The 25,384-nt window shown below is 36.1% G+C and overlaps 1 protein-coding gene across 6 annotated transcripts in view; it reads right to left on the bottom strand.

The window, feature by feature from the left end:
• The window catches only part of CDKAL1 (CDK5 regulatory subunit associated protein 1 like 1), a 625,188-nt gene that overhangs the window by 324,894 nt on the left and 274,910 nt on the right, over positions 1 to 25,384 (bottom strand). For all 6 annotated transcript variants that reach the window (XM_036448124.1, XM_045584325.1, XM_036448129.1 and 3 more), the window contains one exon: positions 2,176 to 2,279. In XM_036448124.1, coding sequence (XP_036304017.1) covers positions 2,176 to 2,279 — 104 coding nt within the window. The remainder of the gene's footprint in view (positions 1 to 2,175; positions 2,280 to 25,384) is intronic.

Here is a 25,384-nt window from a genome sequence, read left to right as displayed (position 1 = left end):
ATCTCAAATGACACCAAACATCGTAGTAATAAGAAGACCATAGTTCGGAGAGGTCATGTACTAGTAAGAGATCATGTGGCTAGTAAGCAGCAAACCACTGTTTCAAATTCTAACTCTCTTAAGCACAGAACATCAAATACTTGATAACTTAAAATTTTCCTAAATACAATGGCTTATCTAGAAAGCTATGACCTCAATATTTTAGTAACAGCACCATATATCAAGCAAATGAGCTCACCAGTCCAAAAACTAGCATTCCGTTTCAATGCTAATTTACAAATAACAAGACAACAGAAAAACCTTACATTGCAAACATTCCATGATTGCAAACAGAAAGGCACATACATATCTATTGATGGTGATTATGAAAGTAATACTAAATAAATATTTTCTAATACTTGCTCTAAAAACAGCCACTAAATCATTCCCACTTCTGAGATATAGTCTTTGAACCACTCATCTTAATTAGCCCAGCTCATCTGGATGTCAATGCTAACTGCCAATAAAAGCCTGACAAAACTAATACACTGTGTCTCTACTGCTCAGAGGACATTTCTAAAGATGCCAGAGAGCTAAGCTTGTTGGATATGTTCAGAGTATTTCTATAAGCATTTTATAAATACTATGTTCACTCCTCCCCCCCCCCCAAGTCAGATATAACACATAAATGCGTCCATACTAAGTCATGAAGCAATCATATCAAAGCATTAGTATAGGTTATAGATGAGGATAGATATGATGGAGCCCAGAGAATAGTTTCACTTCCTACATGGTGATTTAACTGTTTTATATTTTGCAAACAAATTTTCAAAGTAAAATGAGAAGATTTTTAAGTTATATGTAGTTGGAACTTAGAAATGCATAATGTTGAAAAAGTGCATCAAAGAAACTAATTTGTATGCCTTCCAATTTTAGTGTTTGATGGATATATAATATAATTTTAATATCTCCATTAACCAACAGATACATAAAAAAACAAACACCATGTAAGAATGCCAGAAAAAGCATCATTTTTAAGTATATTAGGTTTCTGTGCAAATTTTTGCCATTTTTGAAAAATCCTTAGGGTAGTTGTGTTACAAAGACAATTGCCCAGACGTTTTCTTAGATGGGATATCTAGTCTCACCCTAAAACAGAACACTGCAACAATCAGAGTGTTGCCTTTCATTTCTTGTTTAATGGAAATAGAAAAGTGGACTGAGCTAAGAATATAAAAACAGAAAAACAATTATTGAGAGGTGTTAAATCAACCAAGGTTATATTCTCTCTGTTTTTAAGAGCATTCCAAATTCATGTTGATAAAAGCTTTACATAGACTAAAGAAATGTATTTGGAACTCATATTTTCTAGATTCAGGGTGTGAAATACTGAACATAGCACTCCAAGTTACTCCCTCAAAGAAAAGCACATTGCCAATAACTATTAACCCACATGATTATGAGACCATGCATTATGTCATGTTGGGTGTAAAAGCACACTGATGTTATATACACATATCATAAACAAAGACAAAGGGGAAGTTTAATGGTTTAAGCAGTTATGTGTCAAAAAACACAACTGTGACTCATGTAAAAGATAAGTCTTACTTTATACAGAGAAATACCTAGACAATCACATTTTCCAGCAGGTGATGAATCAGAAGTAGCTGGCCACCAACACAGAGAATTGTTCTCTGTAGGGCTCCTTACCAGTACCATTCCTCATGGCCCAATAGTCCTGTGAATAAGGAAGGCTATCTTTATTGGATGATAGTAAAGTCTACCTTCTCCTTCCAAGACTCTGGGAAAACTTTATTAGCTCAATTTTCTAATGGTCCAGAAATGACCAAAGAAATGAGTAGAAATCTTAAAAAGTGTATCACTCAGTTCACAAAGCCTTAACACACATCGAAAGGTCATGGATTTCATTTTTATTTTTATTTTTTGTCTTTTCCATAAAATCTACAATAGGTGATAAAATTCAAATTATGTCACTTACCTTAGAATCTTAAAAAAACGAAAGAATGACTAGTAGTAATGTGAATATTATAACTTGATTGAATCTATGAGGTAAGCTGAAATATTTGTAAACTCTTCAGAAAGCTAAAAATATAATGTATGTAAGTAAAACAAATTAGAAGACTACTACAATTTATTGAGAAGACTAAACTTGTACATAATTATAGACATTCTTACCTTGAAAAGACTGTTTGGCTCTGTCTACTAGTTCATCAATTGGATAACTGGCCAAGTTTCCTCTGGCGTGTTTGGTTTTGCAGTAGGTACAGGCATTGAGACACCTGTTCAAATGACAGCAATAAGTAAAGCTGAAATTTTAAAGGCAGTGCACACTTAACACAAAGAAAACACACCAAAGTGCTATTTTAGTAATATTTGCAGTATTATATAAGAGAAACAAATATCTACCATACTTCATATTTATGTTATTTCTACCAGGCACAGACATTTCCAATAATGTTTCAACCATTCATTGTACTGCCTAGCTGGCATGGCTCGGTTGTTGACCATTGACCTATGAACAAGAGGTCATGGTTCAATTCCTGGACTGTGGACTTGACCTCCAGTGTAGGGCGTGCAGGAGGCAGCTGATTAATGATTCTCTCTCATCACTGATGTTTCTATTTATCTCTCCCTCTCCCTGTCTGAAATCAATTTAAAAAATTAAGAATAATTGTACAAATCACATAATATTACCTTCAAATACAGATATCCATGTGGAACAAAGTTTACAATGATTACTCAAAAGAAATTCAAGATCCACACTGTTTGTCAACAACTGACATTTCTTTGGCTATTGTAACACTAAAATTTTAATATTCCCTAAATATGCCATATTAATTGGAAATGAAATAGCATATGCATTTAACTTTTAACTGACATAATAATGAAGTCAACACAGCATTTTCATAAATAATACATTTTTTAATATTTTCATATTTTTCACTGTTTAAAATCAGAAAGAAATATTTAAACATGTCCAATGTTTAGTTTTTCTCACTTTGAAATTTTAAAGCATTTGCAAAATGATCTTTTAAAACTTTGTTATTCATTATAGCAATTATTTGTCATGTCTAAAGACTATTGAAAAATATTTCTAGTTTTTAATTTTTCAAAACTAATGTCATCATTCTACTTTTATTTAATTTTTAATTAATTAATATTATCATCCTAAAGCAACTGAATCACTGAAGAGATTTGTGTGGCTTTTTATTCAATGTTGAACCACTTTTTTGTAATCCTCATCAAAGGATATGTTTTTATTTAAATGAGAGAGGGAGGGAGGGAGGGAGGGAGGGAGGGAGAGAGAGAGAGAGAGAGAGAGAGAGAGAGAGAGAGAGAGAGAGAGAGAGAGGAAGAGACAGAAAAAGACAGAGGAACATCAGTATGAGAGAGAAACTTCAATTAATTGTCTCCCATATTACCCTAACTTGGGATCAAACCTGAAACCTTTTTTATATATGGGATGATGCTCCAACCAACTAACCCACTGGACTAGAACTTGAGCTTTATCTTTTTACATAGGTCTATCTTCTATCCTATATTCCTATATAATAAAAGCCTAACATGCTAAGTGTCTGGTAGCCACATTGTCCGTTCAACCAATCAAAGCTTAATATGCTAATGATATGCTAAGACTACTCAACCACTCGCTATGATGTGCACTGACCACCAGAGGACAGACAGTTGACCGGTCAACCAGTCACTATGACATGCACTGACCACCAGGGGGCAGACAGTCGACCAGTTGCTATGAATGCACTGACCACCAGGGGGAAGACCAATAGGTTAGCTTGCTGCTGGGGTCCAGCTGATCGGGACTGAGCGAGATGGGCCAAACACACCCTGGAGCCCTCCCATGGTCCCTCCCCGGCTGACCAACCTCCTGCAACCTTCTCCAGCCCCAGTCATACACTGGTGGGGTCCCTAGGCCTGGCATGCACACTCTCACAATTCGGGACCCCTCTCGGGATGTTAGAGAGCCAGTTTCGGCCTGATCCCGCATACCAGGCCAACATACCTGATAACAATGTAACTGGTGAACAAATTTGTGCATTTGGCCTGTGTGTGTGTGTGTGTGTGTGTGTGTGTGTGTGTGTGTATGGATAATATGCAAAGTGTCCCCTCAGGAGTTTGACCACGAGAATGGGAATTCAATTGCTTGCCATGAGATGCGCCAATGACTAGGGGGCGGCATGGAAAATGGTGGGTGACCAGCAGCGACAATGGGGCATTGAGGGAGCGAGGGAAGGAGACAGGGAGGTGGGGGAAACCGTGCTGTGGTGGAGTGCAGGTGGTGAGGAAAAAAGGCGGGGAGTTGGGAAACCAGATAGGCCCTGATCACCAGCCAGGCATAGGGACCCTACCCATGCACAAATTTTGTGCTCTGGACCTCTACTTTTATTATAAGTGTTTCTTTTTCTTATAAAAGGAAAACTTATTTAAATTATAATTTTAAATTACAAGAGTAAAACCAAACTTTTAGTTTTTAAAATACTAAATCAAAAGACTATATGTTCACTGTAGCATTATTTACATTAGTCAAAATATGGAAATAACCTAAGTGCCCATAGATGGATATATGGATAAAAAAAAATATGTGGTGTATTTATATATACAATGTAATATTATTGAACCATAAAAAATAAGGAAATCCTGCCATTTGTGACAACATGGAAGGACTTCAAAAGCATTATGATTAGTGAAGTAATTCATATAGACAAAGATAAATACTACATAATCTTTCTTACATGTGAAATTTTTAAAACCTCATAGAAATAGAGAACAGATTAGTGGTAACCAGATAGTGAAATTTGTGGGGTTGGGCAAATGGGTAAAGTCGATCTAACGGTATAAATTTCCACTTACAAGATAAATAAGTTCTGGGGATGTAACTTATAGTATGGTAACTATGATTATCAATACCATATTATATTTGAAAGGTGCTAAAAGATCTTAAAATATCTTGTCATAACGGGAAAAAATTATAAGTATATAGGGTGATGATTGTTAACTAGACTTATTGTGGTAAACATTGCACAACATATACATATCTCAAATCATAATTTTGTTCATCTTAAACTTATGCAATGTTATATGTCAACTATACTTCTGTAGAACTAGGGGTGGGAGTGAAAGTAGCTTGCTCAAGGCCTATAACACAAATCTCAAGTGAAATTCAAATCTGAACCTATTAAATTTCAAATTCCATTCTGTTTTCATACTAAGCTGCCTCCCCAAAATTAATGTGTATCAAACATCCTACTTACAAATGTAGATAAAATATAACCATAAGATAAGGAAGCATTTGACATGATATATAATGTAACACAGCATATTTATTCAAAGATATGGCCAATACTTATCATTCTATGTATTAAGCTATTTGTTTAAAGCATGTATTTCTCTCTTTTGTTCTTTGGAAATTTAAGACTAGGCTTCTTGTCTATCTGCTGGCCCAAACCTTGCTGTTTACAAGTTCTGGTTTTCATCCTCCTGCTGGCTCTTTGGTAAATTATATCACCTTGTTTGGCTTGCCATTCAAAATTCTATCCCTGAGGTTCTCAAAGCTGAGTACTCTTTCTGCCCATCTCACCTCATGTGGCTCCGTGATCTACTGAATGCAGATCCCACCTGTGATTCACCTGTGATTCCCCATTGTGATTGGCATTCACCAAGTTACCTTAGCACCCATCCAGGGAATCTCTTGATACTATGTACTTAGCTATGTCTCCTAATTCCCAATGGAGAGTTCCATAAGTTAGGTGGACAATAGAAACCACTCCCATTTCTGACTTGGGCTATGTTTTAAACATTATTGTCTTAGGAGACATCAGTCTGCAGAAGTGGAAAGAAATAGAAAGAGAAGGGAAGCAAATTGTAACATAAATGAATTAACACATGCAAAGCACTTAGAATATAGTCTGCACCTAGTAAGTGATCAATAGATGCTGTCCAATAGTTGGTTAATGTGACTGTTCTAAACAATTGTGTAAGGAAATAATTATACAGTATCATGTTCCAGGTGTATTTAACTTTACAAAACAGATGTGTTACTGATAGTTTGGCTGAAATCAACTGTGGAAAACAAATCATATTTTCCTACTGGCTCGCTTAATAAAAGTGGAAATATATCCCCCATGGAAAATCACTCATGAAAATGTACTAAAAAGTTTAAATAAAACAAAGTGATACTCAGAAACATTTATAATAATGAAAATAAATCACTAAGTATAAATATTACATTAAGAATTCAAAATATTCTTTACTACACTGTTCCCTTGTGGTTAATTAGGGTTGTTGATGTGATATGTTTTTGAAGTTCTAAACTATTGTATAAAATTAGTTCATCTTTACTTACAATTCTCAAAATATTTTTATTATTTCAATAAAGTAAATATTTCTAAAAAGTAAGATTCTTTATGTTAAAATAGCATAACCAAGCATTGAATCTGCTATGTCTTACGTTTAAAAAGGAAAGAGATTTGTTGTAATCCAAAGTTATATGCAGTACAAAATCAGAAAAGAATAAGGTTTTTTGATGCTATTTAGTTTTAAATTTTTCTCAATAATTAAAAATAATGATGGCCAATCATTTCAACATGACAAGCCTTCACTAAAATAAAGAGATTCACCACAGAAACCACCGCAGAGAGTTTCAGTTATCTGTAAACAATTAAATAATTGTCTTCGAGTAACACTGAGCCAGTTTCTTCAACCGTCAGAAAACAAAAGATCTTTGAAGGTAAACTGTTGAAAGCCAAAATCAAAAAAGAGAATGACTGTTGAACTGCAAGGAAGATGCAAAACCCTGAACTGCCTTAGAGTGCTCTCACGGAAGAATAAAGCCAATGCACTACTCTAATCTTTGCACTGGTGATTATATGGCCACGGGCCAAGAAATAACTGAAAACCTCAAAAGCAGAGGCAGATTAGGCATTCGATTTAGAAATTTAACTCTGGAACCTTAAGAAGCATCTGTGGTAGAATATGTTTAAATTACAGATACTAAACAAAATAACAATGAATTTTCACAAATTAAATATTTCAAAGGGTTCAAATGCATAATACATATAAACTTAGTAACTGAACCACAGAAAACAAATGAAAACAAAGTTTTAATGAATTCAGTTGAGTGTTTTGCTTTTAAAGAGCATCTTCAGATATCATAATCTTGGAATAATTTAAAATTCACAATTAAGCTTTTAAAAATTCACACATACTGATTTTTTTTTTTTTTTTTTTTTTACAGGATAAAAAAGCCCGGTTACTGTACCAGTGAATTCTACTGAGCATATAGAGAAAAACAAATTCTAAACATTCTCACACTTTTACAAAAGTTGAAGAGGAAGAAATACTTTGTAACGCATTCTAGGAAGGCAGAATTACCTTAATACCAAAGCCAGATAAAGATACTATGAATACTGATTTGAAAATCCTCAACAAAATACTAACAAAAAGAATGCAGAAGTATATTAAAAGAATCAGACACCAAGACCAAGTGAGATGTACTCTTGGAATGCAAGAATGGTTCAAAGTACAAAAATTGATCAATGCAATATGCCACATCAACAGATTAAAAAAAGAAACACATGATCATATTAATGCAGAAAAAGAATTTGACAAAATTCAACAGCCTTTCAGTATAAAAATAATCAACTAGAAATAGAAAGAAACATCCTCAACTTAATAAAAGTAATATATAAAACACCCACAGTGATCATACTCAATGATAAATGACTGAAGCCTTTTCCTCTAAGATTAGGAACAAAGCAAAGATGCCAACTTTCAACAATTCTACTCAATATAGTACTGGAAACTCTAGCCTGAGTAATTAGAAATAAAAAGAAACAAAATGCATTCAAATTAAAAAGACTTAAACTTATCTTTTTGCAAATGATATGCTCTTATATGTAGAAAAACCCAAAAATATTTTTAAAAACCTGTTAGTATAATGAATTCAGCAAAGTAGCAATATACAGAGTAAATACACACACACACACACACACACACACACACACACACACTTGCATTTCTATTCACAATGAATACATATAAAAAGAAAGTTACAAAAGTAATTTCATTTAAAATAGCATTAAAAAGAATATAGTGCTTAGAAATTAACAAAGAGGTGAAAATCTTATACAATAAAAACTACACAGCACTGCTGAAAGAAATTGATATTGATGATAACATAAATACGTGAAAACACATCCCATATTCAATGATTGAGAGACAATATTGTTAATCTATATATCCTTCTGATACAAATTCCAATGATGTTTCTTGAAGAAATAGAAAAGTACATCTTAAAATTCATATAAAATTTGAAGAGACCCAACTAGTCAAAACAATATTGGAAATCAAAACGAAACTGGAGAACTTGCATTTCCTGACTTCAATGCTTTCTATAAAGATACGTTAATCAAAGCAATGTGATAATGGCCTAAACAGACATATAAGTCAATGGAATAAAATGTAGAGGCCCAAAATAAACCCTCAAGTACATGGTCAAATGACTTTTGACAAGGGTGCCAAGACCATTTAATGAGATAAGGAGAGTCTTTAATAAATGATGCTGGAAAAACTGTATATTCACATGTAAAAGACTAAAATTTGACCCTTACCTAATACCATATACAAGAATTTACTCAAAATGGATTAAGAATCTAAATGTAAGATCTAAAATAACAAAGTTCTTAGAAAAAAATATAGGATAAAATTTTCATGACACTGAACTTGGCACAGGAAACAAAAGGAAAAACAGGTATACTGGACTTCAGGAAAAATTTTAAGTTTTTTACACCAAAAGACACTATAAAACACAGTAAAAAGGCAACCCACAGAGTCAGAGCTAATGTTTGCAAATCATATTATCTGACAAGGATTGATACTGAGAATACACAGAGAACTCCAAAACACACCAACAGAAAACAAATAATCAGATTGGGCCAAAACTGGGCCAAAGACTTGAATAGACATTTCTCTAAAGAAGATATATGAATAGTCATATGCACATGAAAACATACACAACAGCACTAATAATTAAGGAAATATAAATCAAAACTACAATTAGATTTCACCTCATTCCTATTAGGGTGGAGAGTATCAACAAACAAACTAAGCCATGGCTGGTGTGTCTGTGTGGTTAGAGCACTGGCCCAAGCACCAAGGGTTGTGGGTTCGATTCCAGGTCAAGGACACATACCTGGGTTGCAGGTTTGATCCTTGCCCCAGATGAAACATGCACAGGAGGCACCAACAAACATCTCTCTCTCTCTCTCTCTCTCTCTCTCTCTCTCTCTCTCTCTCTCTCTCTCTCTCTCTCTCTCTCTCTGTGTGTGTGTGTGTGTGTGTGTGTGTGTCTCTGTCTCTGTCCCCTTCCCTTGCACTTTCTCTAAAAATCAATGGAAACACTTTCCTTGGGTGAGGATTAACACACACACACAACAGAAAAATTGGAGAATGTATGGAGAAACTGGAACCCTTGTGCAGTGTGGTGGGACTATAAAATGGTAAAGCAGCTGTGGAAGATAGTATGGTGCTTACTCAAAAAATTAAAAGTAAAATTATCATTATGATCTAGCTATTCAACTTCTTGGTATATAACCTAAAGAATTGAAAGCAGAGTCTTTAAGAGATTGCATAGTCATATTCATAGCAACCGTAGCAGTAGCTCTTTGTATTCTTGATATCATTCCTTATCAGATAATATGATTTTAGCATTAGCTAAAATGTGGAATCAATCCAAGTGTCTATTGATGAATGAATGGATAAGCAAAACCATTGGAATATCATTACAACATTAAAATGAAGGAAATTCTGCAATATACTACTTTGGAACTTTGAGGATACTGTGCTAAGTGAAATATACCAATCATGAAAAGACAAAGACTCTGTGTTTCCACTTCTATGAGGTATCTGGAGTCTTCTAATTCAGAAACAGAAAATAGAATGTTATTTTTAATAATATTTTTTATTGATTTCACAGAGGAAGGGAGGTGGAGAAAGAGAAACATCAATGATAAGAGAGAATCATTGATTGGCTGCCTCCTGCGAGCCCACAACCCAGACATGTGCCTTGACTGCAATCAAACCTGGGACCCTTTAGTCCACAGGCCGATGCTCTACGCACTGAGCCAAACCAACTAGGGCTAAATGTACTGTATTTAATATCCCTGAACTGTACACTTACAAATGGTAAAGATGGCAACTTTTGTTATGCATATGTTTTACCAAAAATTTTTAAAGTGAGAAAAAATCTATAATAATAAAAGGGTAATATGCTAATTAGACCAGACAACTTCTGGACGTCATTCCAGACATCCTTCTTGATGAAGCTGGGGCCAGAGGGAAGTCAGTCCAGGTCGTGGGTGCCTGTAGGTAGCCTGAGGAAAGCAGCTGAGAAGAGAAGGCCTACTTTTGCACAAATTTTCGTGCATCGAGCCTTTAGTAATACATAATTATGTATGTGCTTAATATTCTTAGTAGATTACAATTTACTTAAAGAACAGGCATACATCTTACTATGTGCTATAGCGTCTCACACAGTGCCTACTACTAAAATATTAATAAATACTCAAAGTTATTAGTGATTTCAGAATAGACCAGAGAAGACAACAAGATAATACTTGATTAGAGAGCCAGGAGCAATTATAATTGTATCTTCTTGTGGGAAAAATCCAGTAAGATACAATGAGATAGGAAAAGGGAAGTCAGGAATGGATAAGGCACAGGGCAATAACATGGATCGGTACTCTTGTCTTCCAGGCAGCTGGAAATAGGTAACTAAAACTAAAAAACTAAACTATAAAGCCAGGGACCTTACAGAGGATACACACACAATACAGTGTGTACACCATGCCAAGTGGACTACCCAACAGGAGAAATCAAAGGACCATAGTATCCATCAAGAACATCCATTTTTATTATAACTATCTGTACTTTTTCCATCAGTAGTTCCCAGACTCTAAGATGTCAAAGTGCAATAAATTTAAAATGCACATACTTAAAACTGATCACCAAATAGGGTGCCAACTTTTTATTTTAGAGATATTAAATTACTCTGTAGTGCAATTATTTTATTAACAAACAGCTTATTTTAACACCAAAATGGGAGAAGAGTCATGATGAGGGACCACACATGTAGCTTCAGAAAAACTAACTTATTTTCCTTATATTTGTCATTTCACCAGAAGCCAGCAAAAATCCATCAAATTCTACAGAAATTACCATAGCAGATGATTCTATAATATCTACCCAAGTTTCCTCACATTTCTATAACCTTTATAGAAAAATGAAATAAAACAGCTTTGACTGAATATTAGCCTAAATCACTTAACATGGCAATTGATACAGACAGAGAAGAAATATAACTAATAAGTAACAATGATAATTCCGGTTGGATTTTCAAAGCGTTCTATTTGTAGCTAGTGGTTTACTCCCTGGGAGACAAAGTCCCACACCCACAACAGCAACAACTGTTTCTGAATATGTTTACCAAAATAGCATGGTGAAAGATGATGAAATTCTGTCAGCAATAAAGCACACACTTTTCTAAAAATGTTCTTCTGTTCCACCTACATTCTTATTTTTAGTTTTATAAAACAATGACAGTGGTACAAAAAATTAATGCTACCCTGTTGCTTATAACTTGCAAAGACAGCATTGGAGATAGCTGCATGCAATCACCAAATCATAGTTGCTAGTGAAAAACTACTTGATTGGCCATTAGAGCTGGAGACCCTATACAAAATGCCTATGTGCTACAGATCGAAAAATAAACAGGGACTCTGAAGGCAACTATAATATATATCTCCAACTGTGGTATAAATCTTATATACAGAAAAATACATGACTTATCCCTTTAAAAAGAAATTCTGCCATGTAAGGCATATTCCCAATACACTATAAAGTTTAAAACGCAGTAATAAATACCCTTTCAAAAATAATATAGCCATCAGGCCAGTGTGGCTCAGTGGTTGAACCAGGTGGTCAAGGCTTGGTTCCCTGTCAGGGCACATGCTTGGGTTTCAGGTTCAACCCCTAGTAGGGGGGTTGCAGGAGGGAGCAGATAAATGGTTCTCTCTCATCATTGATGTTTTTTATATTTCTCTCCCTCTCAAATCAATAAAACAATTTTTAAAGTGTTACTTTTATTATGAAGCAAAATTTATGTAATGGTGATATTAAAAAGAACATTTATTTACTTCCTATGCCTTACAGTTAACACTTATCTGCTATTAAATTAAAGACTTACCTAAGAGTTAATTACCAAAGGTTTGATTAACCACATGCTAAATATACCAACCAAAAACCTCTGACTATAGTTTAAAAATAATGGAGTCTTATTGAGGAGAACTATTGTTTTGGCTTCCTCAGTGGTTTGGAGGCTGACTTGTGCTGAGTAAAAATCTCACAGGAAACACTGGCCATATCTAATTCTATAACATAGAACAGGTACCACATTTCAGCGCCTGGGATAAAGGGTATTGTTCTAAAGTTGGTCAAAACATCCTGAAAAAAGTAAAAAAAATTTAAAAAGTCTTACGTTTCAATTATGTTGAAACTAGAAAGCAAATTTCAGATAATTTTCTAACTTGTGTGGGAAAATAAATTGTTTGGGTCAAATAATGGTGTAATTACATAATGAAGCGAGAAGAGGTGTTTTAAACTGAAATGGAAAAGTAGGGCCTAAGCATTCATGCAATTACCCACCATTTTAATTTCAACAAATTCTCCAATTTTGAGAGCAATAATTCTAATTAGCATTATAATAATCTAAATAAAATTCAACCTATTATTTTAGAAAATAACTACCGACAGCAAGGCCAAGAGAAATTACCACTTATCAGAGCTAAAATGAGGGAGCTAGCAGGTCCTTAATGCATGGCCAGTGGCAATCAAGCTGACCACCCGAACCTCCGGAGAGGAAAGCTTTTACTCAGGTCCCAGGTGCACGGAGGTTTAGTGTATCTTCTTCATACACCTTACACCTTATTACTTGACTGATTGTAAGAATACCTACTGATTCAATAATAGATCTTTATTGGGATGGGGTGCAGGTGGGGGAGATAAAGCCACTATACCCCATTAAATACTATAGAATTCAGTCCTTTATAAAGAACCATGATGTTTTCAGAAACATTAGGATGGAAAAGATAAACATTAATCACAAATGGAGAAAATATGTCCATTTAAGAACTATTGGTTTGGTTCCCTGTCAGGGAAAAAAAATCCATCAAATTCTACAGAAATTACCATAGCAGATGATTCTATAGCCTAAATTTAGCCTAAATCACTTTATGGCTGAACACTAATGTTTCAGAGATGAACAATATACCCAGTTGAAAAGAAATTCCTTCCCAAAAGGTGGTGATGTCTACAGGGTATAAGCCTGAAGGAAGTGCCCTTTGATGGAGGCAAAGTGAACTGTAAGAAACCTCTGGCTCCCCGGTAGGGCTAGACATACAGGCATACATCAAGGAATGAAAAGTTCTTTCATTTAAAAGAATCAGCTGGAGAAATACACTAAGAAAGTTTACCAAACTTTCAAATAAATCAGGCCACGTTCCTAAGTGTCCACCGTTCCCAAAATATACAAAACAAATGATAGGTAATACTACTTATTAGCATTTCCAGGATAGATTATTTTCCTACACTTAAACGTTATTTTATTGTTTTTCTACAGATCCTATTGAAAAAAATTTATCCCCATATTTCCAAATACCTCCTGTCCTATTTGACTTCTTTTCTTCTAGATTACAGAAAATAATTTCATTTAAGATTTATCAAGATGAAATCATTCCAGCCCTAGCTGGTTTGGCTCAATGGATAGAGCATTGGCCTGTGGACTGAAGGGTCCCCGGTTCAATTCTGGTCAAGGGCTTATGCCCAGGTTGTGGGCTCAACTCCCAGTAGAGGGCGTGCAGTAGGCAGCCAATCAATGATTCTCTTCCATCATTGAAGTTTCTATATCTTTCTCCCTCTCCCTTCCTCCCTGAGATCAATAAAAATATATATATTTTTTAAATCTTTTAAAAAAAAGATAAAACCATTCCACGTTGGTATAATAATTCCATTTCTAGGGATTCTCATAGATTGCTGATGACAGTTATGACTTTATCAAAGACAAATCTGCTAACGTGTTAAAAGCCTCACAATGTTTTCTCCAATAACTTTATTTCCAATATAATAAATAAATATTTATTTTTAAAATAATCAATTTGTATACAATATGTGAAGAAATAATCTTCCCAAGTCAGATTCTTAAAAACAAAACACTCTTGCTGGCATAGTAACAAATGGTAAGCTAATAGTTACACAATGCTTACTGTGTGCAAGCACTATTTTAAGCACTTTTCATGTATTAAATCACTTTTAATTCTTCCAGTAACCTCATAAACTTTTTTATTGTCCTTTTACAGATAAAGAAACTGAAACAGAATAAAACTGAGTAACTTATTTAAGGCTAGAAATGATTGCTGAGGTTAGGATTTGAAACTAAAAGCCATAGATCATACTATTTCAATATACAAAAAAAAACATTCTATATTAATATATGATTTCATTGATGCCCTAAGATTCATGACCAAGTATCAAATCCTAAAGCATCTAAATTTCACTATATAATTTTATATATAATTTTATATGTGTATATATATAATTTTATGTATATCCTATATAATAAAAGAGTAATATGCAAATTAACCATCACTCCACTACATCCACAAGCCACACCCACAAGCCACGCCCACTAGCTCATCAGAGTAAATATGCAAATTAACCCAGCCAAGATGGCTGCAGCCCTAGAGAAAGCAGGAGAGAGGCTTGGGTTTCCCAGGTGATAGAGGAAGCCAAGCTCTCCACACACCCTGGCCAGCCCAGGCCTCCACTTAAGGCTACAAAGTTTCAATTATAGAAGGTAAATACCGCCAAAACTGGTTTGGCTCAGTGGATAGAGTGTCAGCCTGCAGACTGAAAGGTCCCAGGTTCGATTCCAGTCAAGGGCATATACCTTGGTTGCGGGCACCTACTGGGGATGTGGATACCCCGGCCTCCGATTGGGTCTCCAGGGGGGGTGGCTGACCTGCAAACTATCACAGGTTACTCACCCAGGCCACCCTATGCCCCAAGGCAACCTCCACCCTGATCCCGGACACCCTTCAGCAAACCAGCTGGCCTCTACCTGTGCACCAGGCCTCTATCCTATTTAATAAAAGAGTAATACGCAGATTGACCATCACTCCAATGAACAAGATGGCTGTCCCCATTAGGCGTGATCAGGCTAGCAGAGGAGGGAAGTTGGGGGCAAAAAGGCTGACAGGGGAGCAGTTAGACATCAATTAGGCTGGCATGGGAGTGGTTGGGGGTGATCAGGGTGGCAGGCAGAAGCGGTTAGGGGCAATCAGGAAGGCAGGCAGGCAAACAGTTGGGAGCCAGAAGTCCTGGATTGTGAGAGGGATCCTGGATTGGAGAGGGTGCAGGCTGGCTGAGGGACAATCCCCCACACATACATGCACGAATTTCATGCATCAGGTCTCTAGTATATACATATATATTTAATAAAAACATATACAACACATGGTAAATTCTCAAAGAAACCATATTTTTAGATATTTTTATTGCTGAGAAAATAACTTTTCCTCTCACTTGTTAGCTACAAAAAAAGAAAGTTAACTTGAAACAGCTGTAGATGCATCTCCCTCCCTCCCGCCCCCTTCCGTGGTAACTATTCATGAGATGCACACTCCAATTCTATTTCTTATCAACTAGAATGCCAGTCAACTTGCCAAAGGACATCTGCAGTTTAAGCTGAGTTTCTAGATAAGATTAACTTAGTGGTGCTGCCTTATAAAGAGGAAGTATTTTTATAATACATAAATTTATTACATTTTTAGAATATAATGACTGAAATTCAGCATAACAAACAGTCTCTGTAACTCAATCATTAATTTGATTTACTTTAAGGCTTTTCTTTTCCCACTGCCATTTCTTAAGAACACCTCCAAATTCATGACACAGTTGCTCAAACAGTTCACTACCAAAATATGCAAGTGTGGCCTATCCATAAGAAATATACTCTCACTTTTCTTTCAATCTGTTATTGGTGGTGCTCTTGGGGTGCCATGAGGAAAAGAATTTCCTAAAACGACTCACAGGAGATGGGGTTTTGTGCAAAGCTTTATTAAGGGGGTTCCCTCCAAGTTCCCATCCTCATCCATCCCACAATGGAAGAAATCCAATCTTGTCTTCAGCAGAGCCAGAATTAAGGCCACTACCCAGTATTTATTCTCCATATTAAAGTTCAGCATCCTGTTAGCTTAGCTTGTGTCCACAGCTGCAATCCATTGTGTGTGGGGTCCGCATGGCCATGGGCCAGGCGGATGCTTAAGGCCATATAGCACTGAAGAGAGAATAAGGGAGTGCATGGGTAAGTGCAGGTGATGAAGCAAAAACAAGAGATAGGAGACTTTTAGGGAATTTTTAGACTTACAATATTTTGCATGCTTCTGATGGGGTCCACCTCCTAGCCAGCCCATTACTCCCCAGGCTAGACTGACAAGCAAACACCTGCTCTACATCACCCGACTTCACTGGCATGTGCCCATTTGTTCTATCCCTTCCCCCAGTGAACTGCAGGGAATAGCCTGATCTAATACATAGAAACAATCACAAGGAAACAGAAGAAAAGAAAAAGAAAAAAGAAAGAAAAATAACCCCCTTCGAAAGAAAAGGAGGAATCACCAGAAAAGGAAATAAACAAAATAGAGGCAAGCAATTTGTCAGAGAAGGACTTCAGATCAATAGTTTTAAGGACACTGAAAAGGATAGAAGACAAATTCAACATGTGTAAGAATCTAGAGGAAATTAAGAATAACAGAGCTGCAATAAAGAACACAATGTAAAGTTTTAACAGTAAACTAGAAGAAGCTGAGGATGGCATCAGCAAGTTGGAAGACAAGGTAGTAAAAACCACCCAAGCATAGCAGCAACTGGAAAGAAACTTAAATAGCAGAATGAGAGGATAAGAGCGCTTTGGGGCAACATGAAATGAAATAATATCTACATAATAGTGGTGCCAGAAAAAGAGAAAGTGGAGTAAGGAATAGAAAACCTGTTTGAAAAAATAATGACAAAAAACTTCCTTGATGTTGGGGAAAAAAAAGCCACACAAGTTCAAGAAGCACAGAGTCCCAAAAAAAATGAACCCAAAAAGGCCAACACCAAAGCACATCATATTGTAATTAAACTGGAAAACATCAATGACAAACTAAGAATCTTAAAGGCTGCCATAAAAAGACAGAAAGTTACCTACAATGGTACACCCATTAAACTATCAACTGATTTGTCAACAGAAACACATTAAGGCCAAAAGGGAATAAAATGCATTATATAAAGTGATGCAAAGCAAGGGACTGAATCCAAGAATAATATACACAGCAAAGCTATCATTCAAAATTGAAGGTGAAATGAGGAGCTTCATAGACAAAAAAGGGCTAAGAAAGTTTACCACCATCAAGCCAGCAATGCAAGAAATGCTAAAGGGACTGTTGTAAAAATAAGAAATAGAAAGAGAATAAGGAACACAGGCATAAATAACAAAAATGGTGACAAACAAGTATATATATATATATATACATACATATATATGTGTGTGTATATATATATATATGTGTGTGTGTGTGTGTGTGTGTATATATATATATATATATATATATATATATATGTATGTATGTATATGTGTGTAAATGACTGTTATGACCAGTCGACCAGTCATTATGATGCCCACTGAACACCAAGGGGCAGACACTCAATGCAGGAGCTTCCCCCTGGTATTCAGTGTGCTCCTACAGCCAATTTCCTGTATTCCCTCCCCTAGGCCAACACAGATTGGCCCAGATCAGGACTGGGTGAAACAGCCCCCATCGGCCCCAATCGCAGGCCAGGTCAAGAGAGCTCACCCATGCACTAATTTGTACACTGGGCCTCTAGTAAATAATAACCTTAAAGGTAAATAGATTAAATGCTATCAATCAAAAGACATAGGGTAGCTGAATGGATAAAAAAAATGACCCATATATTTGCTGTCTACAAGAAACCCACCTCAGAACAAAGGACTCACACAGACAGATAGTGAAGGGATGGGAAATACTTTTCAGGCAAATGGAAATGAGAAAAAAGCTGGCGTAGCAATACTTATATCTGACAAAATTGATAGCAAAGTGAAGGCCATAACAAGAGATAAAGAAGGCCATTTCATGATATTAAAGAGAGCAATTCAACAAGAGGATCTATAGTAGCAATTATCTCTATATATAAAAGCCTAAGAGACCATTATGACCAAACACTGAATGACAGATCACTATGTTGCTCACTGACCACCAGGGGGTAGACACTCAACACAGGAGCTGTCCTTTGGTGGTCAGTGCACTACCACAGCCAACCTCCCGCATCTGGCCAAACTCCCATGGTGCCTCCCTCTGGCTGGCTGCCTCCCTGAGATCAGCCCGACATGGGGCTGGCTGGCCAACCTTCCACAGCCCCTCCCCTCAGCCAGCCAGCCCCTATTCAGCCCCAATCACTGATCAGCTGAGGCACCCCACCTACGCACGAATTCATGCACCATGCCTCTAGTATCAAAATATAAAGCTTCTGCACAGAAAAAGAAACCATCAACAAAATAAGAAAACATATTTATCAATGTTATCTCCGATAAAAGTTTAATCTCCAAAATTTATAGGAACTCATACAGCTTAACAAAAGGAAGGTAAATGATCCAATCAAAAAATGAACAAAGGACCTAAATAGACACTTAAAAAAAAAAAAAAAAAAAAAGACACACAGAAGGCCAAGAGACATATGAAAACATGCTCAAGGTCACTAATTAGCTGAGAGATGCAAATAAAAATGACAATGAAGTACCATCTTACACCTGTCAGATTGACTATCATCAACAAATTAACAAAAGACAAGTGCTGGCAAGAATATGAAGAAAAAGGAACCCTCTTGCACTGTTAGTGGAAATGCAGACTGGTGGAGCCACTGTGTAGAACAGTATGGAGTTTCCTCAAAAATAAAATAAAATAAAATAAAAATGTAACTCCGATTTGATCCAGTAATCCACCTTTTAGGAATATTTCCAAAAAAAAACAGAAACACCAATCAGAAGGGATTTATGCACCCCTATGTTTATAGCAGCACAATTTATAATAGCTAAGATTTGGAAACAGCCTAATTGCTCATTAACAGGTGAGTGGACTAAAAAACGATGATATATCTACACAAAGGAATACTATGCTGCTGTAAAGAAGGAACTCTTACCATTTGCAACAGCATGGATGGGCCTGGAGAGCAGTATGCTAAGTGATGTAAGCCAGTTAGAGAAAGATGAATATCACTCATTTGTGGAATATAATGAACAACATAAACTGATGAACAAAAATAGAGCCAGAGTCATAGAAGCATCAAACAGAACATCCAACCTAAGAGGGAAGGCAGGGGAGGTGGGAAGGGGTAAGAGATCAACCAAAGGACTTGTATGAGCATAACCAATGGACACAGACTATAGCAGGGTGAGGGCATGTGCTGGGAGGTGGGAGCAGCTGGGGAGAGGTCCATGGGGGGAAAGGGAGACATATAATATTTTAAACAATAAAGACTTTAATTTTCTTTAAAGTGGATAAAAGAATTTAATTTTCTTTAAAGTGGATTAAGACTTTGAGGTCTTAATGAAATGTAATATCTGATTCTCAAGAAAAAAGATACACAACACAAAATTCTACAGACATAATTCTGGGATTATAAAATGGTTTAGCCACTGAGAAAAACATTATGCCAGTTCCTCAAAAACATAGAATTATAATATGATTTAGCAATTACACTTCTGGGTATATACACAAAAGAACTGAAAGCAGAAGCTAAAACAGATATATGTATATCAATGTTCATAGCAGTCTACTGTATAGTATTCAAAATAGCCTAAAAATAAAAATAACCCAAATGTTCTTCAATAGGGAATACAACATACAAAATGTGGCAGATATGTATAGTAGAATGTTACTCAGACTTAAAATAATTCTGATACATGCTTCATGGATGAACTGGAGAAACAAATATTATAATATCCCACTTATATGAAGTACCTAGAGTAGTCAAGTTCATAAAGACAGAAAGTAGAGTGGTGGTTGCCAGGGGCTGAAACAGGTGAGACAGGAACGGGGAGTTATTGTTTAAAAGGTACAGAGAGGCTGGGGTGATAAAGGAGTTCTAGAGATGGATGGTGGTAATGATTGCACAAAAATATGAATGTACTTAGTGCCTATACTAAACTGTATAAATAAAATTGTTAAGATGATAAATTCTGTTATACTAGAGGCCTGATGCATGAAATTTGTGCAAGGCACTCAGCTCCGGCCCTGCCACGACTGCTTCTACCTCGGCCCCTGCAGCCTTGGCTTAGACTGGAAGGTAGTCCATAAGGACATCCAGTCTAAGTAGCATATTATGCTTTTATTATTATAGATGTATTTTACTACAATAAAAGTAAAAGATTGGTTAATTATAATAATGTATCACTAAAGCTTCAATATGAAAGTAAAGTTCTAGACAATTGCAAGGGTTCAAAGATCACCTTAAGGTCAACAATGAATCCCAAATTATAAATTCCTGCCAAATCTCAACACAAATATAATGAAATAGGAACCACAGTAATTTTATAGAAATTAGCTTTCTGTGATCTCTAAAATGATTGCTAACAAAATCCTATGCTTAAATATAATAAAAGTTTATTTAAAAAGCAGAAATTTTCTCCCACTATGAAGTTGTCTTTCCCACACTAACATAGACCAACAGCAATTCCACATTTGTTGTTTGTATTTCATCACTGTTTTCAGACAGAACAAGAGATTTGCTGCCTACACACCATTTCTCAGCATCAACACCCATCTTCTTATGCAATTTTAAGTTCTTTTGGCAGGTTAAAGACATTTTTTCCAACCACAAACAAAAACTTCTTTTGATACTCTAAGTGAATGTTCAAGAAAATGTTCCCAATTAAAAAAAATAAGACTATTTAAAACAATAATGTGGAAATGTATCAACAATCAAGAAAACTTAATAAAAATTAAGTTCTTTATATAAGACATATAACACTTGGTAGCTACTTTGTTGAAAATCAGCTGTCCTTATGTTTTTAACTAGGAACTTATTAGCAAATGCTAAAAGAATACAGAATGAGAAAATGATAGAAACCACATTAAGTAGGCTTCCATAACTCCATGGACAACTTTCTTAATTTTTAATGATTAAAATACTACTTTGCATTATAATGAGAAGTGCTTAGCTTCAATTGTCCATTTCTTTAAAATTATATATAAAAAGTGATTTGTACTGAAAATTTTTAGCTTTAAAAAATGTAAATCCTAGTATTTACTTTCAATATGTACTAGGATTATCTATGAAAATAAAAGTGTAATATGCTAATTAGACCAGACAGCCGAATGACCTTCTAAGAGTCCTACAAGACGACCTTCTGGATGAAGCCAGGGCTGTGAAGGCCAAGCCCCTGGCACAAATTTCATGCATCAGGCCTCTAGTCATTAATAAAATTTTGTGATTATTAACAAACCATTTGTCAATTAGACAATCACAAGTATGACCAGTGAAAACTAAGTCTTATCAGGAGCTATTTATGAACATTACATATATTGTTAATCCTGAAAACTACCTTAGGCAGTAGATACTACTATTATTCCCTATGTAATAGAGAGGAAAATGAGGCACAGAGAAATAAAGTGATTTCACAAACATCACACACTCAGTTAAGTGGTGGGACTAATAAATAAGCCCAAACACTCCGTCTTCCATATCCATTCCCCTAGCCATTACACATACTACTGGTCATAATACATTTGTGAAATGAAGATTATTTTGATAATGCTGAACAAGCTCTTTAGTAACAGAAAAATTTCAGTTGTCTTTTTGATCATAGGGTTGTTTTATAAACTTAAAAGAAAATGAGACACTGCACTCAAGAGTGTAATTCACAGGATTAAACACATTAATGTACTATCCATGATCAAGGAGGAAGTAAGTCACAGAGACTGAGGGCTACAGTTTATCTTATCTTTTTCTAAATCTGTAACCAATATACAAATATAAAAACAAAATTATTAATCCAGGATTGGTGGTTTACCCAACTAAAATGTAATTATATTAGCCTATAGAGGAATGAAAAGTACAGATGACTAATCAACCTTTATAAACAGACAAACAGTTGAGATTTTTAACACATTAGCTTGAAGATGGTGAGGTATAGGTAAGTTGTCCAAAACAATTAGAGGTTTGGAGGGAGGACATAGTTCATGATAGTATGACTCACATGTGTCTCACGGCAAAATAAAAACCACCAGACGTTTATCTCTTAAAAACAAAAGACACTGAGTCTGGCACCAGCCTGCCAAGCAAGAAATACCACGTGCAAGTCAGACACTCATGTGCTGGTTAAAAATAAAATCAAGAGATAGGCACATGATGAGTGATGGCTTCTAAACCTGACCTTCTCTAAAACAAACAATTCCATTTAGAACTCCCACACACACACCAAAAATTCAAAACACCTGGGGGAAAAAACAAGTTTCTCAAAAGATTCAAGAAAGGTAAACAAAAAGAAAACTTTATAAGTAAGAGCAATAAAATATCTTACAGAAACTACTCTAATTAGGAAGGGAAAAAGTAACAACTTTTGTCACCCTGACTGGATTCGTTCAGCAGGTTTCCCCCTTCCCTGTATTAACATGAGCCCAATGAGACCAACCACTGTCACTTCAAAACTGACTGGCCTCGTGCACTGGTATAGCCAATTGGCTTTGCAAGCATGTCAAACTCGATGCCGCAGCCCACATGCTGGGAGTTTGACATGGTATAGAGTCTTACTCCAACTCCAACTCCTACTGGAAAGGAGAATGACTGCTAATAGAAAGAAGGTTGCTACTCTATTTAAATGTGAATTCTATTTGAAGAGGAGGACATTAAATAATTACATGTAGCAAGAACAACACTTCTGGTCCTATCTGTGAATAAAGATAAGTTAATCCCCCATAAATTTAATATAATGAAATGTAGTAATCTCCCCAAAATGATCTAAAAAAATAGAATGAAGAGAAGCTATAAATCCAACAAAGAAATGCCATTACAATTATGCAGCTGCCCATATTTACAATGTGGCAATACTTTCATTAAGTTATAACTAATAGTCAACTTGAGTTAGTATCAATAAACTGGGACCATTTAAAAATTCATTAATTAGACTTGTATTATAAGCAACAGTTTTTAAAGTATTTACTGTAAATACAGCCTGTCACTAAGGAATATGCCTTCATGTCACGAATACTGCCAAGAAGAATCAAACCACACTTTAAAAGTTTGTGAGAACTCTCATAAAAGCACAGGGTCTGACACATGTAATATTACTTACAACTAAAGTACCAAAACCAAAAGCAAAACAAAACAGCCAATCTGACAAAAGTTTCTAAGTACTTATTCTATGTCTGTGTTATCTTGTTTTAGACAAAATCCATAACAAGGCAGCTCTGGTCACATTTGAGCAGAGATTTACAGCTCTAGCTCTATCTACTCAGCGTCTCACTTATAACCCCAAGAGCCCTGCAGTCTCATCAGAATCCAGTTTGAAAACCTCCAGCTTACTGAATCATGTTCAGAATTACTATCCTGTCGTTTAAATCATACACTGATCGCATATAAAAGGTAAACAGAGAATAAAAGTAATTAAACTACAATAATAAAAAAGAAAATGATCCAGGAGAGGAGGAATGGCAAGGATCAAATTAAAGGAAGAGGAAATCAAGAAGAGGACCAATCTGGAAGCTATAAGAAATAGAAGAAATATCAACAACTTCAAATTCTATCAAGAGGTCAAGATTTGATTCATCCTTTCTCTACCCTATTCATTAGAAGAAAGGGTAGGAAACAACAGAAATAAAACATTAAACTCAGCTAGAATTACTAATTGATTACAACGTATCTGCTAGAAGAGCTTAATACATCTTGCCTCTTTTAACAATTATCAAATAACAGACCATTTTAATAGCCAGTAGTTTTAAAACCAGATCTCTTCCTGACGGATGTCTCCAATAAATGCATTATACTTGTATGTATGGGCCTCTTGGTAACAGATTGTAAGGTGGGCCCATAATCTGCCTCCTGGTACTCCTGACCTTGTATCATCTCTTCCCCTTAAGTGTGGTGGGATCTATACCTTACTTCTAATCAATTAAATATGACAAAAGTAATAAGTGATATCTTACACGTACTATATTAATTACATTATACAGGAGTGGGCAAAAATAGGTCTACAGTTGTTCATTTGGAAAATAATACAATGAATAATAAATAATAACACAACAATAAACCATGTTTCATGTACTTACTACTGTAAATCTACTTTTATCCACCCTGTATGACACCCATCTTGGTGACTGAAAAAGCTGCTGCATTGTAAGTTCCCTATGAAGAGGGACACATGGCCAGGAACTGGAAGTGGCCTTGGACGAGCAGCCAGCAAGAAACTGAGGCCCTCAAACCAGGGCCTGCAAAGAACTCAATGCTCCCAACAATCATGTGAGCTTAGAAGACAATCCTTTCCCAGTCAGACTTTCAGATGGAACTCAGCCCTCACAGACGCCTTGATCACAGCCTTTCAGAGGACACTAACCAGTGCCCAGAGTGCTGACTCCTGACTTTCAAACATGGTAAAATGATAAATGTGTGCTATTTTAAGTGGCTATGTTTCTCATACAATCACCCCTTGGTGTCTGTAGAGGACTGGTTCCAGGACACCCAACAGATAGCAAAATCCACAAATATTCAAGCCCCTTATACAAAATGGCATTATATTACCATATAACTTATGCACACCCTCCTACATATTGTAAATCACCTCTAGATTAACTTATAATACCTTAAAATTTTGTTATGCAAATTATACTAGAGACTCAATGCAAGAAATTCGTGGGGAGGGTTGGGGGGGGGGGGGGGCGGGCAGGAACCTCAGCCCAGCCTGCACCCTCTCCAATCCAGAACCCTTGGGATGTCGGGCTACTGGATGACAGTCAGACATCCCTTTCATAATCCTGAACTGCTGGCTCCTAATTGCTCACCTGCCTGCCTGCCTGGTCGCCCTTATCTGCCCTGCTGCCAGCCGGATCACCCCAAACTGCCCCCACCCCCCCGTGCTGGCCTGGTCACTCCCAAGTGCCCCCCTCTGCCAGACTAGTCACCTCTAACTGCCTCCCCCTGCCAGACTGGTCACCTGCCCCCCCACCAGCCTAGCCGCCCCTCACTGTCACCCCTGCTCATCTAATCATCC

The sequence above is a fragment of the Pipistrellus kuhlii genome, unplaced genomic scaffold, assembly GCF_014108245.1.
Source record: "Pipistrellus kuhlii isolate mPipKuh1 unplaced genomic scaffold, mPipKuh1.p scaffold_m20_p_2, whole genome shotgun sequence".
Lineage (NCBI taxonomy): Eukaryota > Metazoa > Chordata > Mammalia > Chiroptera > Vespertilionidae > Pipistrellus > Pipistrellus kuhlii.
This window is presented reverse-complemented; position numbering and strand designations above follow the sequence as displayed.